The following is a 19,573-nucleotide window of genomic DNA, read 5'->3' as shown; positions in this document are numbered from 1 at the left end:
ACCTCTCAGATGTGTGGGGGTTTTTAGGGTCATGATGAGTGAAGGTCAGGAAGGTTAGGTACTTTATTAGGTAACTATGTCTTTGAGAATGGGATGAAAGCTCTAGAACCCCCCTAGAAACCTCTAGAAAATTGCTCATACACCGATATAATACTGCACAGAATTCTGGGGTGTGCAGCGGGGATCAGCAATGCGATGCCATTGTGCCCTGGTTTCCCCTTAAGGACGTCTGTGATCCCTGAGTTTATAGCCCTGATGTAGCCTGTTTGGATTGTTAGTCTTGGTGCGGACATTACATTATTGACATTTCAGAATTAATATCAAGTACTGATGATACGAAACGTGTCATGGTTGTTTGATTATGTGGGTCTTGTCTGTGTGCGTGTGTATGTACATGTTCATGTATATGTGCAAGTTTGTGTGAAAGTGCTTGTTCACTTGTGTGTGGAGGCCAAAAGTCGACCTTGGATGTCTTCCTCTGTGTCAGTGAACCTGACTTTTTTGAGACAGGGTCTCTCACTGAGCATGGGACGCACCTGTTTGTCTCGACCGGTTGACCAGCAAACTCCGGGGATCCTCCTGGCATTGAGATTTCAGTGCTTATATCATGTGTGCATCTTACAACACCTGGCTTTAAAACTGGGCTCAGAGGACCTGAGTTCAAGTCCTCCTATGCTATCGCAGCAAGCATCTCGCGCAACTGAGCCTTCTCTCCTGTCTTCCAGTGGCATTTGGAACTTGGTTTTTATCTTCTCGTCTGCCAGCCCAGGTGGAACTAGCTACTGGTGCTTTATTTCAACTCTTTCATGTTCTAAAAGACACGGGTGGGTTAATTTACAACTCTCCCCACCCCATGGCAAAAAAATTATTAGGTTTCTACCAGAATATATTACACAGAATATATTACACAGAATACATCAGTGGTTGCATGGCACTGGCACATTACTGAACACCACTGGCTTCACCGTATGATGGTGTTGGGACATCATAAAAACTTTTATCTTCTGTAATTACTGGGGGGAAAGTGAATCTGGGAAGAGTCCGATTTCAGATACGCAGCCTCAACTAAACTGTTGTAGGCCTGGTTGCTGAGACAAAGGGCCGTCTGGTGGGCTAGGAGGGGGTGGTTATCCTCTCAGCGCAGGGGTGCTTAAGTAGTGGTGGTCCCCCATGCTGCCAGGAGCCAAGCCTCATGCTGAGCTCCCTGCTTCCTCCCTCCACTCCCTACCCCCAGCAGATCAGTCTGTGACTGTTTCTTGTTCCTTTTCTTCTAAAATAATAGCACAGTTACGGTCTAATTGGGGCTTGCTACTGTTTGGGTGCCTTGAATGTTATCTAATCTTTCATATTTACCAAGAGTGGAGAGGATGTGGCATAAAAGCCACCCCACAAAGGCCTGCCCAGACGTTAGCCGTTGGACAGTCGTGTGGATGCCTTTGTTTCGACATTGTTTACGTGCAGATCGTCAAATGGGGGCTTCACTGGGCAGACTGAATGAAGGTGCGTTCACACCTCAGCGCAGCTTTCCTGCCTTTTGTTCCTCAGAGCACATTATATCACCTTTTCATAATGGCTGGGTGCCACAATGCAGCCGCTTATACTTTTAAAAAGAATTCTGCACGATTGTTCTGAGTCATTTTGTCATTTCCTCTAGCGTTCAGCTCTAAGTAGACTCAGCTGTCACCATCGGGAGCTCTCAGGCCTTGAGGTTGAGGAGAAACCCGACCCAGGGGCCCTGCGCAGAGGCACACCGTGTGGCTCTTGCCTTTGGTGGCCTTCTTGGGTGCCTTCTTCTAACTGCTGAGGGCAAAGAGTGGCTATTTGAGTTTTGAAAAATCAGCTTCCCGCTCTTCTTGATGTAGCACAAAGACCAGAGAACACAGGTATGTTATCAATGTTGGAGGAAAAGAGAGGTCTTAACAGTATCTTCAGGGGCTGGGACGATGGCTCAGTGGGTGAAATGCTTTCTCAGCATGCACAAGGACCCGAGTTCAGGTCCCCAGTCCCATGTAAGGAGTGGAACATGGTGATGTGTTCACATAATAATCCCAGTGCTGGGAAAACAGCTACAGGCAGACCCGTGACGCTCGTTAGTCAGCCAGGCAGCCGTCCTCGCCAAACCGGTGAGCTCCAAATTCAGTGGGAGACCCTATCAGAAAAAAGGAAAGTGGAGAGTGATTAAGAAAGACATCCCGTGTTGACCTCTGACCTCCACACACGTGTACTTATGTGCATCCATATGCACTCGCATGCACACACACACACACACACACACACAGATAAACGCGAAGGCACTCTCTGCAAGGGTACCTTCAAATTTCTCTTCCCCTTTTAATCCGTCTGTTTCTTGCCCCCTCTGCCTTCCCCCTTCTATTGTTTGTTCAGCTGCAGTGCACCCGTCCTCCTCTGACTCACTGCCCCTGCTCTGTCAATCTCTGGTTCTCCGCTGCTACCTAAGTTCCCTAGCGTCGCCAGAAGCCACCTGGCAGTGAGTAATCGCTGACATTTGCCTGAGAGGTTCTGGCCTGGTGGTTGCCCAGACTGGAGATTTAGGAGGAGCTACGAAAGAGCGATGGATGTACCACAGGGCTAGAGAGGTGGCCTGCCACCTGCTTACAGCCGGCTCGGAAGGGTGCAAGCCAACGCCTTCCAGGTCTGCTCTGTCACAGAGTCAAGGACTGAGAGGAATCTGGCCACCACCTTGGCACTTGTTTGAGGGCTGGGGACTCCAACATGGTTCTTTTAGCAACGATTTACCAAGACAGAAACACTGGTTACTCAGTCACGGCACAAGGTGAGCGTTGAAGATTGCCTCAGTCTGAGGTGTCAGCAAGCGTTTAGTCTCCATGCTGTCTTTGCTGCTTGGTTTCTCCTGAGCACTTGGCTGTCTGTCCGTGCCTGTCTTTTCTGCCCCTCGCCCCTGTCACTGCTCTCTTCTCAACCCAAAGAAATGGCTCTTGAAATGACAGATGTATTTGTTGAAAATAGTGAGGGTAAGAATTTAAAGTTCGCTTCTCCATTTTGCTTCTGTGGTCAGCGTCAGGAAGCGGCAGATGATTTGGGTGACATCTCAGCTAGGTACGTGGCAGGTGATTATCAAGAGTGCGGAGCAAATGAACTGACGTGACTATTGTATTTCTTAAATACAGCAAAAATTAGAAGTGTCCCTAAAATGACCAAGTGCCATTGGGTTGTATGTGTGCTCTCTGGAGACAAACAGCCCCAGCATATAATAGCCAAGCCAGATGAGCAGCAGACAGTTTGATGCTTTACCTGCTCGAGGGCTTTTCTTCTCAAAGCCTGTTTTGAAACCAGATTCCAAGCTTTATTTTTATGCACTGTCAGTACAAGGCAGGGCCTCTGGAAGTAAGTGTGTGTGTGTGTGTGCGTGTGTGTGTGTTAGCTTCAGTGAATCCCTGGTCCTGAGTTTTTCTAGCACTCTGGTGGGAGTCATGCAGTTCTGATCAGTCTTGGTCACACCCTCCACATGCTAAGCATTTGTGATGGCTTTCCTTAAAGTGGAAGCACAAGTTATAGAGGGCAACATTCAAATGACCTTGACATTAAGAGTTCACCGTTGGTCTGCAGCAGGTCCAGGCAACAAAGGGGCCCCCTTATACCATCAAACCAGAGCCTGTGCTGGCTGGCTTTCTTACGAAGAACATTTAGGAACAGGCCAAGTATGGTAACTATGTGTCCTGCGTGTCTATGGATTTTGGCTGTTCCAGGGCCCAAGGCTGTCCCTAGAAGTACATTTTAGTGTGCTCGTGGACAGTGGATGTACGAAATGGATTGAAGTGGCAAGAGCTGTTTATTCTCCTGATGCGACTGACTGGAAAGTGTGTTAGACAGAGGGGTCTCAATTCACTGTGTGAAGTAGATGGACAGACGGGCCTTCTTACTGTCTTCAGTGGGCTTTGGAAAAATCACTTTGTCCCCCTGCCCCACGTACTTATTAAACGGTGGCTTATACCCCCCTATAGACTTACAGCTAAGAGGTGAAATTAAACTAAGCCGATGTGTATAAATGGTATATATTGAAAGGGGCCTTAAGCAATATGGCTGCTTTTTCTCTATGTGTATGCTATGAATTCTTCTTCCTTTTTTTTTTTTTTTTTTTTTTGAGACAGTCTTAGGTATCCCAGGCTGGCCTTGAACTTACTGTGTGACTGAGAATGACTCTCCTGCCTCCACCCCCCGAGGGTATTGCAGGTGAGTGCTAGAATTGCAGGTGTGCCCTACCAGGCTGGATGTATGTTAGACTGAGGTCTGAACCTTAGAGTTGGTGCCTGTTGCATTAGCCCGTACTGACTGAGCTGTTCCCAGCCCTGCTAGGAGCATAAACGCATCATCTCACTGAAGGCCAGTTTTCTCCACAGCTCTATCAGATTCTTATTGCGGCCCCTTTTAGAAGGCAGAGGTCGACACGCTGGCTATTAGCTATCAGGCCAATGTGTTGCAAGTCTTCAGGAAAGCCAGCCTCAAGACTGCTTCTGTCAGATTATACAGGGGATTTCCCATGAGACCACTCTGCCCAGCGATGAGTGCAGAGTAAGGGGTGAGCATGTTCTTAAACAGCAGGGGTAAAAGTTAGGGTCTGTGTGACAAACAACAGAACATGTTGCTAGAAATCTGGGCACAACTGTTTGGTAATTCAGCTTAACCTCCAAACTATTAAGTTACATAAACAACTTTTTGGTTTCCTTCACTTTGGTTAAGTGTCTGAAAGAATCTATTTCATAGATAAAGAATGAAATTTTCAGTAGTCGTTAAAGAATTTGAAACGTCTGGTCGGAAAGCTTGTAGGACCTGGACTGGTGACTACTCATTCAGGTGTCTTCATCTGAGTAGCAATTAGATCGATAGCGGGAAGTCTATAACAACACTACGATACAGTGAGTAATGTTGCCTTGGTGAAAATAGCCACTTAAAATATATTTGGGCGCACAGAAATATACTTGGGAAGAAACAAAACCTTTTGCTTTTTGCTAGTCTTGTCAGACAGTTTCTTTCTGGGCCCCAGCACACAGGAGCTAAGTGTCCATGCTGCGGAGTGAGTGTCGGAGGCTGTGGCAGAGGCTCTCCTAACAGCAAGTCCATGATTTCTGTCAGTAATTGCTCTTCTGTATGTTGCCCTGACTTCTGTCTGTTTATACTCTGATGAAGTGGCATTATGTCCCACCTGTGCTCTCTCCTGAGGGAATCATATTTAGCCAAAATAGCCTAAAGATCCATTGGAATTCAAGATAGCCCAAAGATCTAATGGTCTTCAAATTAACCTGAAGATCCCATCAGCAAAGGGACACCATCCTCATAAAGTGGTAGAGCCCGTGTGACTCCAACATATAAAACTATTTTCCCTGACTGGACTGGTACGGAGCCACAAGGAATAATCAGACACAGCTTACACGGTCATCAGAGAAGGGCATCTTAGGGTCCTTTCTCCTGACGATCTCCCCGCGTTTATTATCCAAACAGCTTATATAGCAACACATAAACTGAGCGGGGAAAATACATTAGACTGTCTCCTAGGTAACCAGGTGAATGGCCTTTTGTCACGTCGCATCTACCTGTCTGTTGTGTATGCTAGCTGTCACATAGGCTTGAATTAGCAACTCTATAAGGCATCCTCCAAATTACAAAGAAAAGGAGCAATGAACATCCTGACCTTTTGTTAGGCAGAGACAGCCTGTCTGCAGAGCTACGTGACCACCTCAGATCGGGCGATTGGCTTTAGCGCCTGGCTGCCACACCATACAGAAACATGGGCCTACAATAAAGGACCTCCCCAAACAGTGTTTCTGCTCCATTGCCCTCCACACACCTCGTGGGTGGGGAAGGCAGCACTGTTCACAGCCGGGGCTGTGCAGACCCCTGTGTGGTATTCTAGGATAAAATGACCATGCGGTACCATGCTGCTAATTATGCTAGTTAATACTAGTTAATAAAATGACTTGTTGAGTGGTTCCAGTCTAAGCAAAGAAGGACAGGTAAGACTGGCTTGGTCTATGTCGCCACGGTAACATATACACACTCCCACTGAAAAGAGGAGTGTGTGTGGATGTGGAACCCCAAGGTTCATGCTCTTTGTGAAAGTCAATTGCATCATCTACAGGGAACCAACTTAGGTTCTCTGTAACAGTTGAGAACAGTGGTTCTCAGCCTTCCTAATTCTGTGACCCTTTAATATAATACAGTTCCACATGTTGGTGGTGACCCCAACCATAAAATCATCTTCATAACTACTTCATAACTATTCTTTTGCTACTGTTATTAATTGCAATGTAAGTATCTGCTATGCAGGATATCTGATATTTGACCCCTGTGAAGGGTCAGTTGACCACTAGAGGGGTCACGCCCACAGGCTGAGAAACCCTTAGGTGTGTTCCAGTTGCTGTTTTTTGAACCCCTGAGAGCATTCTCAATACCGAGTAACAGACATGCCAGGCAGGACCTTCCACAAGCACTGATTTTTCTGGGACAGCTGGAACTCACTGAGGTTACAGCTCCAACAAAGCAGTTTCTTGGGGGGAAGCAGAGAGAGGTAGACTGGATTCAGCATGGGCAGTCTGGCTGAGGTCGCTGGGCATAGCTATTAGAGCAGGGTCAGTCAGAACCTGTTAAATCCAGTGTGAGGCCCTAACAGTGACATTCTTAGTCCTCTGTTTTTACATGTTATCTGCCCAGAATATTGGTGGCTAAAAAAAAATTGTCAAAACTCTGGACTGTGAAGAAATTAAAGATGAGCATTGTGGTAGTTCGAATAAAAATGGCCCCCATAGGCTCACAGGGAATGGCATTATGGGAGGTGTGGCCTTGTTACAGTAGGTGTGACCTTATAGAGGAAGTGTGTCACTGTAGGGTGGACTTTGAGGTTTCAGAATCTCAAGCCAGGCTCATTGGCTTACTGTCTTCTTCCTGCTGCCTGCTGACCCAGGGGTAGAACCCTCAGTTCTTTCTCTAGCACCATGTCTGCCTGCATGCTGCCACATTTCCCTCCACAAATGAAAATGGATTAAACCTCTGAAGCTGTCAGTCACCCCAATTAAATGCTTTCCTCTATAAAAGTGGCCATGGCCATGGTTTCCTCACAGCAATAGAAGAACCCTAAGACAGGCATGGTGGCTCATACCTATAATGCCTCGGGACTGAAGCAGGAGGATTGCCTTGAGTTGGGGGGTGGGGAGACTGGTTACAGTTGGTGTGTGTCAATGGCACATTTTCTCTTCAAATAAATGATGATGATGATCTTTTCATGTTTTTGTATCTAACTATTACTGGGGGAAGTAATGTACATTTTCGGATTGTAAAGACCTTTCCCACAAAGGCTGCTCAGTGAGACACTGGCAGAGCCTTACTTACCTCTGGGCTATAGAGAGAGTGCTGGGTTTCGGAGAAGCCGCAGGCAACACAGAAGCCCAAGAGAGCAAAGGTGTTGACTGACAACACTAGCCACCAAAGCAGGTTCTTAGAAACACATTTAAGTTCGTTTATGAGATTATCAGGACGAAAGCAGGGTATTGAGAAAACTGAAGGAGGAAAATGAAAAGGGAACCATGGCTTTGGGTAAAAAGATGTCCCATCCCCCCCCCCCACCCCCACACACCCCTTGATGGGAAAGAGTTAGCGGGTAGACCTGAAACACCAGTCATCTCAAAGGTGCGTTGCCCGGCAAATGGCAAACACTGGTTTAGAGCCTTCTTTAATTAAGGGAGCCTATAAAGAACGAAAGTTAAATGGTGTAAGAAAACCACTAAAGCGCTTACACATAGATGGGAAGGCGCAGATCCAAGACACGGGTAAAGAAGGGCAACCATGTCACCATCTAGAAGTAACACAGAAGACAGCCTCAAAACCCTTAAGAAAACTCAATGCTGTTTGCCTGAGCCCTGGAGCTGAGCCAGGAAAACAGTGGGTGTCAGTGTTTTGTTTTATTTTGGATATAGTTGAAAGGATTTTATATAAAAGGTTTTGTAGTTGCTGTGTTTGACTTGTGACCCATGGGCCCCATGCAGCCAAGGTTAGTTATGAATGTGCTCCAACACAGAATTGTAAATGTGCTGAAAATGAGGAGCTTTTTTTGGTGATTTAAAGAGCAAATAAAAACCCGTTAATTGCATGAACGTTGTAGATTACAAGATTGCATATCTCAGTGTCGAAATGGTTGGGCACATCTGCTTTGTAGTTTTGACAAGTTGAGATGTCATGTGTCGTCTCTAGTAAAACAATGCATAAGGGGCTTTAAAAATGTGTAATTATTGTAAGAGGTATGGTGGTGTACATTTATAATTCCAACATTTGGGTGACTGAGACAGAATGATTGACAGTCAGAGGTCAGCCTGGGCTAGCTAATGATTCCTTATCTCAAAGCGAAAGGAGCTGGGAGTCCAGTTACTGAAAGAAAAAAATCAGGATAAAGTTTTATCAATTCTTGAGTTTTAATTCAAACATAATTAAAAATTTTTTTCAGGTTCATTTTGATTTTGTGCATAGGTATCTGCCGCATGTGTCTCTGCACCATGTGCATGTTGTCCCAGACAGGGGCATTGGATCCCTGGAACTGGAGTTACAGATGGTTGTGAGCTGCCCCATGGGTGCTGGGACTTGAACCCACGTCCTCTGGACAAGGAGTCAGTGCTCTCAGTCTCTGAGCCCTCTCTCCAGAACCCAGACATATATCTGTGTCTGCCTCTACAGGTGAGGTGAAACTTTCTCTGTAAAAGGCCAGAGAGTGTCTGGGACCATCGGAACCACGCAGGCTTTTCAAGCAGGTACAGGCAACACTGAGCAGAGATAAATGCGCTTGACTGAATTCTAATAAAACTTTATTTATTGCAACAGCCAGCAGCCTGGATTTGATCCACAGGACATGATTCGCTGAACTCTCTCCAGAGGTCATTCTTTCTTTCCTTTTTTTTAAAAAAATATTTATTTATTAAGTATACAGGATTCTGTCTGCTTGTATTCCTGCAGGCCAGAAGAGGGCACCAGACCTCATTACAGATGGTTGTGAGCCACCATGTGGTTGCTGGGAATTGAACTCAGGACCTTTGAAAGAGCAGGCAATCCTCTTAACCGCTGAGCCATCTCTCCAGCTCCTCCAGAGGTCTTTCAATTACTTGTTTCAGTGTGGGATTATGGGAATCTCTTCGCTCCCAGAAGTCAAGGAAAATTTTGGCTCTTTTGGATGAATAGTTTTAATTACATATATGAGAAGCCATCTTTTTCTTTTTACCTGAACCCTGGAGTAGGGAAACACAGTAACAGGCCAGGAGACCTTGATAGACTGGCCATGCATGCAGGTTCTGTAGGAGGAACATTCAAACGTGGTGTTTCATGGGGAGGAGGGCTTGGTTGTGTTGAAAGGCTGCTTTACCCCTTGAAAGGTCCTTGGCAGAGAGACCTCATCTTCTTCATTCCCGAATCTGGCCCAGACTGCTGTTAAATAAGGAAACCAAGCAGAAGGCAGGCAGCGGGGACACAAGCAACCCTGGCACTCCTGCTACCAGGAGCTGTTGGGCTGTTCCTGTCCCAGGAACAGGGTGATTGCCTGCGGCTGTGGAATGGGAAGCTATGTGCAAACAGCCGAGGTGCCTCTTCCCTTGAGATTCACTGCCCATTTCCCTTGACCGCTGGGCATGCTGCCTGAGACCGAGGTCTCCTCGGCACACAGTTGCTACCTCAGCTTCCTTCACCTTCCCAGAATCTGTCCAAAAGGTGCCCCGGTTGCCTTTTTTTGACTTCTAGTGGTGGTTCATTTCTTCCCTCCCTCTGGGCAAACTTCACCTCGTCCTGCTCTGGTACCTGGTGGAACTGCTGCATTCCTGCCCGACTCTCTGCGTGACTTTTCCTTGTTTTCCTCATGACCCTTGCCACCCCTGTTTGATATTGTAATCATCACTCTGTGTGCCCAGAGGAGGAGCTTTATTAAAAAGTTATTGATGAGATTGAACTATTTTGGCTTGTCCTTGGGGCAACCAGAGAAAATATGTCCTTTCATGCATTTGAAGATAAATGAAGTTGAGACATTAAATGCCCTGGACAGGACTTCAGAGATGGCTCTGCCCACTGGAAGTGCACTTGTGGTGGAAGCCTGAGGACCTGAGTTCAAATCCCCAGCACTTAAGTAAAGCGAGATGTGATACTGCATGTCTGTAATCCCAGGGTTCCTACCATGAGATAGGAAGCAGAAGTCCTAGAAGCTCAAGAATACAGCAGGAAGAAAACAAAACCCAATTCAAGAGACTGTGTCTCAAATAAGATGGAAGGTGAGGACCAGCGCTCACGGTTGGCCTCTGACCTGGCATGAATGTTATTTATGCATATGTGCACACACTTGGAGTATGTGCAACACACATGGATTATAAGAAAAAGATGGTCTCTGGGCAGTAACTTTTACTGAGCCCCAGGCTGTCCTGGGCCTTTATACTTTGTGGGTTATCTGTACACATTTTTCCTCTCATTGAATCCCCTGAGCCTTCTTTAGTATGTCATCTTTGCAGACATGGGACTGAGCTGGGAGAGGTTAGTTAAGGTCACACAGACGGTACCTGCCATGTCAGGGTTTTAACTCCTCTCTCTCTCTCTCTCTCTCTCTCTCTCTCTCTCTCTCTCTCTCTCTCTCTCTCTCTCCCTCCCCCCCATGTGTGTGTTTGTTTGTGTGTGCATGCGCGCATCACATGCCTTGAAAGAGGTATTCGAGGACACATGGTCCAGCGTGAGCTACTTTGGATTCTGGCTGCAAACTGGAGCGAAGGGGAGTGGCCAGGAAGACCAGTGCTGTGATGCACTTGGGCCTTCAGCCTGCTCTCCTGGACATGAGCCCCATAGGTGGCAGGCATCGGATGACTGGTACTACATCAGGCCTGCAACACCCAGGTCCTGAGGGTTTCTCTGCTTATAACTGCTGTTCCATGGGCTTCCTCTCCTTGTCAAAAAGGCAACTACCTCATGTTCTCCATACTTAGTGCCCACAGTTCTGGCAAAGGGAGGCCCTTGCCTCTCTTTCCTGCCCCGTCCACCTGTCTTAGGCCCAGGCCCATCCCCACACTGGCCCTCAGTTCCTGCAGAGGCCATGTCCCCTCATCACATTAGGCTCTGTGACATGACCTTTATTTATCACGAGCTATGACTTTCGTGTTCCTGTCTCCAGCCTCTTCTGTTGTTTCCAGAGCGTTCCACAGTCTTTGGGTCCTCAAGTTGCTCTGGGATGCCTTGCTCTGAGTTGTCTTTCCGGCCACACGTGGGCATGGTGAGGGGAGGCTGAGTCAGTCTCGTTCTTCAGACATCTTGTGGAGCCTTTTTTGTGTCTTGAATCATTTTTGTAAAATAACAGGAAATGATTCCATTTAGAAAAAAAATTAAAAATTCAACTACTATAAAAACGAGGAAATTCAGATAAGCCAAAAGATTAAAATTAAAATAACTTGAGATGCAGTGTTAACCACTGTATATCATATAGATGCACACATATACACATGCACACACTTATTATTCCATTTTATAAAAATCTACTCATACATATTAATACATAGAAAATATGCATAAAATTGCTTTAAAAACCATAGACCTCTTTTCTCTTCCTAATAAACCCCGTCCTCTTTTGATCACTAAAGGTCAGTGTCTTCTCGTGTCTGCTGTGTCTCTCATTGCATTTGTGCGCTGTCATTTACTTGACTGTTAATTTCATAATTTATCGTCTCATTTTGCCTAGAACTCTGGTCAAGGTAGGGGGAAGAACCCAGGAGGTATTTGGGGGTATTCCATCTTTCCTTTTATCTCTTTGTTAAAGACAAAAATTTCATTCTCTGGAGTTTTTTTTTTTTTTTAATTTTACTTTTAGGTAGGGCCTCATGTAGCCCTGGCTGACACTGAACGTCCCAGAAGAAGGACTTTGAACTTTTGATTCTCCTGCCACCCCTCCGGAGTGCTGGGATGACAGGCATAGGCCAGCATTTCTGGCTTACTGGGTACCAGGGACTGAACCCAGGGATTCCTGCATGCTCTGTAAGGCACTCTACCAGCTGAGGCACATTTAACTGGGGCTTGCCTGGGGTTCCATCGCTAACACCATAATATAGATGGTTGACAGTTATCACTGATCAGCTCCACTGCATTCTGCTGAGCCACCGCCATGTTTCCTGTAGGCCTGCTAGCTGCCTCCAAGGGCCTCACAGCATCAGCACTCAGGCCTCTGACACAGCCGCTGTGGGGAAGTTTGGGAGGTGGTCCTCCTGCCTCAGACCCATGATCTGTTTCTGCCCATCAACATTTCTGGGGGCAGTCTCCCGACACCCGCCAGCCTGTGGTTCCCGATCCCTTCTGTCAGTCATGCTGGTAATATTAGCTCTTTCTGTAAGGCGGTGACATGTTTACGAAGCGCCGAGTGACTTGAGGAAAAGTCATTTGTACTTTTTAATCGTCTTTTTCCCCGAAGGCGAACTTTTCTGACTTGTCTAATTTGCTAGAAGTGACAGCTGACACCATGGTTGCCCTGAGAGTGCTCAGGAACACAGCCTCCTCATGGCTTCTAGACAGTGAATAGAGGAATTCGTTTTCTTTTTAATGAGAACATGGGGTATACTAACCATATCCTGCTTGCACACCCTGCCTGAGCTGGTGCACCCTGAAGGTTTTTCATCTCTAACAGGCCTGACATTATTCTAGCATTTTAAAGGCAGCAGCATCATCAACCCTGGTAGCTCTGTGGGCGTCATGCAGACTTGCCTTGGGTTCAGATCAGTGGCCTAGGATAGAGCTGGTAAGTGTGGGAGAGAAAGGGGATGAGAAGGCAGCCAGAGGAGTGCAAGTGAACACACCCTGCAAAATTGCTCTCAGAGCTGGGTGGATAACCTGTGCCGCTGCAAATCAGGTCAGACCAGCAGTCCTTAATAAGCCAATTAGAAGAGCCAAATTGATAGTGGAAAGCAGAGGAAGGGATTTATTCAATGTGGCCATATTGGGAAGACAGACAAAGAGATGAGGGAAGCCCTCGCATCTGTTTTCCAGGCCCTAAGTGAGATCTGAGTTTAAATAGAGGGCAAGGAAGATCAGAAGCACTGATGACAACTTGTGCTGGAGAGGTTGTGGGGAAAAGGGAACACTCCTGCATTGCTGGTGGGAATGCAAGCTGGTACAGCCCCTTAGGATGTCAGTGTGATGATTTCTCAGTAAATTAGGAAACAGCCTTCCTCAAGACCCAGTAATACCACTTTTGGGTATATATCCAAAGGATGCTCAATCGTGCTATAAGGTCATGCGCTCAGCTATGTTCATAGCAGCTTTGTTTGTCATAGCCAGAACCTGGAAACAACCTAAATGCCCCTTGACCAAAGAATGGATAAGGAAAATGTTGTACATTACACAATGGAGTACTACACAGCAGAAAAAATTAATGACAGCTTGAATTTTGCAGGCAAATGGATGGAGCTAGAAAACATTATTTTGAGTGAGGTAACCCAGACACAGAAAGACAATTATCACATGTACTCACTCATAGGTGGTTTCTAAACACAAAGCTAAGAAAGCTAGCCTACAAGCCACAATCCCAGAGAACTTAGACAACAATGCGGACAATAAGAGAGACTTAAATAGATCTAATCTACATGGGAAATAGAAAGAGGTAATATCTCCTGAGTAAATTGGGAGCATGGGGACCTTGTGGGAGGATTGAAGGGGAGAGAGAAGAGGCAGGGAGGGGAGCAGAGAAAATGTAGAGCTCAACAAAATCAATAAAAAATAGATGGCTAAGGATGTCCATATCTAAGCAGCTCCCGTCACGTGAGGCCCCACCCACCACTGACCCACCCTTATCTGGGCTTCAGTCTCATCCTGTAAGGTGGTCTGGCAAGTTTTTAGCACTATGAAGTCTCTTTCAGGGAGACAAGGTCTCCCTCTGTCTGGTACCCCTTTCCGTCTCCCATCATGAGATTCCTGGGGGAATCCTTGTTTCTTCAGGGTTCATTATTTCAAGTCTAATAGTGAGATTGACAATCCTGCCTGTCCTCTCTGCGTGTCTTCATCTCTCCATTTCTGCCAGGCTGTTTACAATATGCCCAGTCACCCCAACATCCGAATAACATCAGGGGCAGTGTGTTGGTTGCCTCTGCTGCTGATACCCACCACCAAGCTCTTCGTGCATGCTGGGAACTCAAAAGCAGCATACACTGACCTTTCAGTTTCTGCGCGTATATGACATATTTCTTCGTTATCCAGCACATTTGAATCTCCTTTCACGGGCAGAAAATGTTTGTGAGCCAAGCCTTTCAGACAAAAGTAGGTTGCCGCACCTAGAGCCGTGGATGGGGCGCTGTTACACACTGGGCCATCATGAGACTCAGTCAGGCTGCCCGTGGGGCTTCTGAGCAGTGCAGTTGCTATGACATCTCATAATATGAGGTGCTTTAACCCCTAGCAGTTCCTTTTAAGGTTCTGAAGTCCTCAAGGAAACTGCAAAACCCAGGCAAGGGATGATCTCCAAATAGGAACATTGCAATTATCGGAGTTGTGTGGTCTGGAGATTTGGCAAATCAAGTCCCAGGGAGACGGTGGTGGTATTTTCTGATGGAAAGTGCCTTGCTGTCCAGGTTAGGAGGGCAACAGGGTCACCAGAGCTTGGTCTGATCAAGACTCCGCCCTACTTTCCTCCCAAGAGCAACTGAGGTTCAGTGCTTGCTCATTGTAGGCAGCACTGGTGCCTTCGCCCCAAATGTTTTTCTGGGCTCCTTGAAAATAGACACATTGCCTCTTTTATGGGGAGGCAGAAGGTGCCTTATCCACACAGGGAAACAAAACCCAGCAGAACTTTGCCTAGGCATCTGTCTGAATTCAGAGTTCCACAGTGAGTCAGGCCGTGTCTGTAGAAAAGATAAAATTGTTTTCAAGTAGGGAATCAGACTTGGTGACTCTAAATACCTGATAATTTTAGATTGATTTGTCAGGAGACAAGATCTCACTACGTAGCAGGCTAGACTTGGTGTTGTAATCCTCTTGCCCAAGACTTTCCAGTGTTAGATTTCCACTGTGCCGAGCAAGAACTTGAAAGAGCATTTTGAGTGTGGGGAGAGAGTGTCCATGCTTGGCTTTTCCAGGCAGTTTTAAGGACACTTCTCATTTATTCTTTTAAGAATGAAGAGAGTGTTTTTTGTCCTCTTGAAAACCCAGAGGGCCACCATGAACCTGATTGCTACACACTGAAAACCAGAAGAGTCAGCTTCCGCTTCAGCAGGCGGGTTCCTTCTGTTCTGCACACACTTACCTCAGCACTCTCGGGCACCTGAGTCTTCACACGTTCCCACCTCCACCTTGTAACCATGTCTTTCTCTTTTCAAACAGCCTTCCTGGGCCTGAGGCCTGGATGGCCTGACAGACAGTTGTCCCCCAGATGGACCCCAGAGTGCCACATATGCAAGGATGCTTGCTGCCTTCACCACTCTGAGTGGTGGTGACCACATCTTCCTAACACCTAGGCAGGAGAGTCGTGTAGAAGGAATGGCGGGGCTGTGTCCCGCCACCCGGCTAGCTTTACCCAAAATAATTACACGGAAACTGTATTCTTTTAAATACTGCCTGGCCCATTAGTTTTAGCCTCTTATTGGCTAATTCTCACATCTTGCTTTAACCCATATTTAGTAATCTGTGTAATGAGGTGGTGTCTTACTGAGAAGGATCTTAGCCTGCGTCCATCTCGGAGAGGAGAGCTATGACGACTGCCTGAAGCATCTGCCTGACTCTGCTTTCTTTCTCCCACAATTCTGTTCTGTCTACTCCACCTACTTAATTTTCTGTTCTATTAAAGGGCCACGGCAGTTTCTTTATTAACCAATGAAAGTAACACATAGACAGATGACCTTCCTCCATCAGAGTCAGACCCTTTGGTAGACAGAGGTGGCAGGAAGAGCAGGTCCTCTCTCCTGTGCTGCACCGAATATGTTATGAGTGGCCAGTGCTGGGAAGAGCTTGCTGGTGTCTACAGGGTATCAGTGAGTCATTCTAAAGCCGAGATGCTGGCATGTTCTGTGGGAGCAGGACCTCACACGTGTGGTGTGGTACCGGTGCTCAATAAATGCAAGTTCCCTCTTCTCCAGGACCCATATGGAGAAGGGCGTGGTCACCTGACAGATAGATGTTGCTGCTGTTTGTTCATCAGGAAGGATGCAGAAGACTCAGGAATGTCACCGCTCCCAAGTGACTTAACCATAGGCTGTGGCCTGTTACTGTTTGATGCTTATCACCACGGGGAAGCACAGAGGAAGTGACCTGTATCCAGGTCAATGCATCCTTAAAAACACTTAAAAACCCTATGACCCCACCTCCTCATGATCCAGGTAATCTTGAAGCCACCTTTAGGCAATGGCTTAAACTGTTAACTGTGCAAAAAGCATCTTCGCAGCCCTTGAACACTTAATTGCAGTATCTTGACAAGTAAATTTGCCATTGAAACAACCCGGCTAACATTCACTTTTTGGAAGTCAATCCCATGAGAAGTGTTTTTAAAATGAATTCTGATTTTTCCAAAATGGCAAGATACTTTATTTTTGAAATCTTGTTATTTTAACACCGCAATGTTAGGTGTGAGTTCTGACATCCCAGCAAGGCAAAACTGTAATCTCACCAGATGCCATGTAACTTATGGTGCATTTTGTCAGATCTTATTTTGTGTGGTGTATGCAAGCTTAATATAGATTCCGCAGCTCTGGAGACTATTGGTTCTCAGGACTGCAGAACTGCATTGTCTAAGTCTGTCGTGCAAATCCCAGAATAAAATCTCAAGTAAGGAGTTTTCGAGCCTGTTATTCTCATGGGCTTTTTAGTAGTTAGTAGAAGGCTAGGCCTCGAACCAGGGCCACAGTCTGGCTGATTTTTCTGGATGTAAGCCAATTCTATGCCTCTTATAAGTTGCTATCCTGGGGGAAAGGGTGATAAGTTGGAGTCAGTGCCACACCTGGGGAACCTGAGCACGTGTAGTTGGCCTGATGGGTAGACAGGTAGTTCTCCTGACGGCCACATCTTGGCATCACTTGGGGAAACTTTTAATAGATATCCACAGTGTTGGGCATGGTGGTGCATCCTTGTAATCTAACATCTGGGAGGGCAAGGTAGGAGGACCTCAAAGACAAAGTAGCTGGGGCTACATAGGGTGACCCAGTCTTAAAAACAGTCACACTGCTGGGCATAGTGGCATAGACTTGTGATCTCAGCACTTGGACTGCTGCAAGCTGGAAGTCTGGCCTATTGAGCAAGTTCCTGGCCAACCAGGCCTACATAGTTAGACCTTGTTTCATAAAATGAAACCAGACAACAAACGGACAAACAAAAACTCTACCTGTGATGGAATCCCAGGGCTTCTGGTTCAGAATGGAATCATGCTGGAAAACTTCCAGTGAAAAATGAATGTGAGGCTAGGGTCCCCTGGCAAGGGGGGAAATGCAGGAGTCTGGATGTCTCCGTTGTCCCTCATGTTCCTCACGGGCTGGAAGAGAAAGGCTGCCGCCTCTGGCTGCCCTCTCCTGTGTGCTTAGGCTGTTAGGATGTGATGGGGTTAGAGCTTCCAAAACAGATCACAAAGTCTGACTGTTGTAAACATGATATGAGACATTCAAAAAAGATCTGTAATATTGTGTGTGTGTTGGAGGGCACTTTGTAGTTGAATATGACTTTTAGCTTCTGACCTTCCTGCCTTTGCCTCCTGAGAGCTGGGACTATAGATGTACACTATCATGACCATGCTGGCTTTCCTGGCCAGGAAATGTGTCCAACCTAGGAGAGCACTCCTTCAACTGAGCCATGCCCCAGGCCCTCCGCATCTGTTTCCTTAGTGAATTTTATACACATCTTCTGATAGGCATCGCCAGAAATATCCGTGTTCAAATTTAAATAAATACAAGTAGAAATACACATGTTCAAGGAAAATTGTTTTTCTGTTTGAACTGTTTTGTAGTAAACTCTCTTGAAGTCTGTGTGTCTAGCCGTAGACACAATCTCTCCTTTATCTCATGCCTTATTGTAGGCCAGGATTAATGGAAAACTGAGAGCAGAGGCTCACTGTCGCCTGCTGTACAGAACTGTACAGGAGTTAGGTTCTGTATGTTACTGTGTCCAGGTTCCTACCACAATACCAGAGCATTCTGGGTTCCTCCTTGGCTCATGTTCCTCTCGGGACCTCATTGACAATTCACCTCGTAGCTGGGTTCCCACAATTTCCTGGTTCGGGGCTGCCTTTCTGTCCACGATGTCTGCATTCTCCAGTTGTTTTATCCATGCTCTTGCTGGTTTCCACACCCCCAGTCTGCACCTCGATGTCTCTAACCTTGGAAGTCTTCTCTAGTTGGGCAGGAGCTACCCTCCACTCCTGTGAAGATGGAACAGGATTACAGTCGGGACTCACTGAACTAGAGAGCAAGGCCAGGCAGGGGATGGTTGTTGAGGTTTTGTCTCGATCCTGATTTTCCATCGAATGAAGACACTATGTTGGGAAGCAGAGGAGGTGGGACAGAAAGGGATGGTGGGCCAGAACAGCTAATTTTTCTGAGGCGTGTAATTCGTGTTTCACCTTCTACGCCGTTCTAGTGTATGCATTGCCAGCTTGTGCGTTTTCCTCTATAACCGCTACTTGGCTAGGGCTAAATGGTTAGATTTGAGGGCAGAGCTTCAGGCGGACTGGGGCCAAGCCATCCTAAAATTGCCATGGTACCTCACCATGTCTGAGTCTCCCAGAACACTGGGAGTTGGAAAGCTCGTCAGGCCAACTGTTGACAGGATGGATTCAATGAATCTGCCTCCTGTATGTTCTGTTCAGAAAGCTCCATGTCTGGGTGTTTAGAGCAACCTCAACTGTTGCAGAGAGTCAGCTTCATTCCTTGACTTTAGTGCTATCGCATTCACGGTTCTTGTGACGGCGGGGAGCACTGCATACCAACGGAAACATTAGAGATGCCATCTTTCTTTCAGGACTCGGGTTATAGTGAGAGCAGCCTGAGGTGAATGAAGCCACGTGCCCCAGACCTGCCTCTTTGTGAGGCTCCTTGATAGTGTACTGGGTGCAGCTGGGAACACCAGCTATTCGGTGTTCCTGGTGAGGTGGATACCCAATGCTGGCGAGCCCTGTCCTGAGCCTGACTTTCCCTTTTTTGTTGTCTCTCAGAGCGCTGAACAGATCACCGAGCTCTGCAGGGGCTTCCACGGCACGTGCACCAACACCATGGAAGCACCGGCGGAGAGCCGGGACCCACCTTCCCGGCCTCTGGCTCGCCACCTCTCAGATGCAGACCGCCTCCGCAAAGTCATCCAGGAGCTCGTAGACACGGAGAAGTCTTACGTGAAGGTAATGGGACGGAACGGGCATTCCGGCCTCCTTGCATGGTGGTGAGGTCATGCCTCAGATCACCTCTGTTGGAGACATCCGCCACTCAGCAGGGGAAGGCAGGTTGAGAGGGCAAAAGAACTGAGAAGACTCAAAAAAAAAAAATGAATTCTTGGCTCGTGTCTGTTGCCAAGGTAGCTTTCACTATGGAGACAGATGTTGTAGTTCATTATTTGCAATCTGTAGGAACGAAGTCTACACTGCTTTAGCGAT

At 46.8% G+C, this 19,573-nt stretch overlaps 1 protein-coding gene across 1 annotated transcript in view; it reads left to right on the top strand.

Annotated features, from left to right (window-relative positions):
- Tiam2 (TIAM Rac1 associated GEF 2) overlaps positions 1 to 19,573 on the top strand; it is a 141,437-nt gene that overhangs the window by 106,581 nt on the left and 15,283 nt on the right. The window contains exon 16 of the mRNA XM_038338851.1: positions 19,142 to 19,321. Coding sequence (XP_038194779.1) covers positions 19,142 to 19,321 — 180 coding nt within the window. The remainder of the gene's footprint in view (positions 1 to 19,141; positions 19,322 to 19,573) is intronic.

The sequence above is a fragment of the Arvicola amphibius genome, chromosome 8 (assembly GCF_903992535.2).
Source record: "Arvicola amphibius chromosome 8, mArvAmp1.2, whole genome shotgun sequence".
NCBI classification, from domain to species: Eukaryota; Metazoa; Chordata; class Mammalia; order Rodentia; family Cricetidae; genus Arvicola; species Arvicola amphibius.
This window is presented reverse-complemented; position numbering and strand designations above follow the sequence as displayed.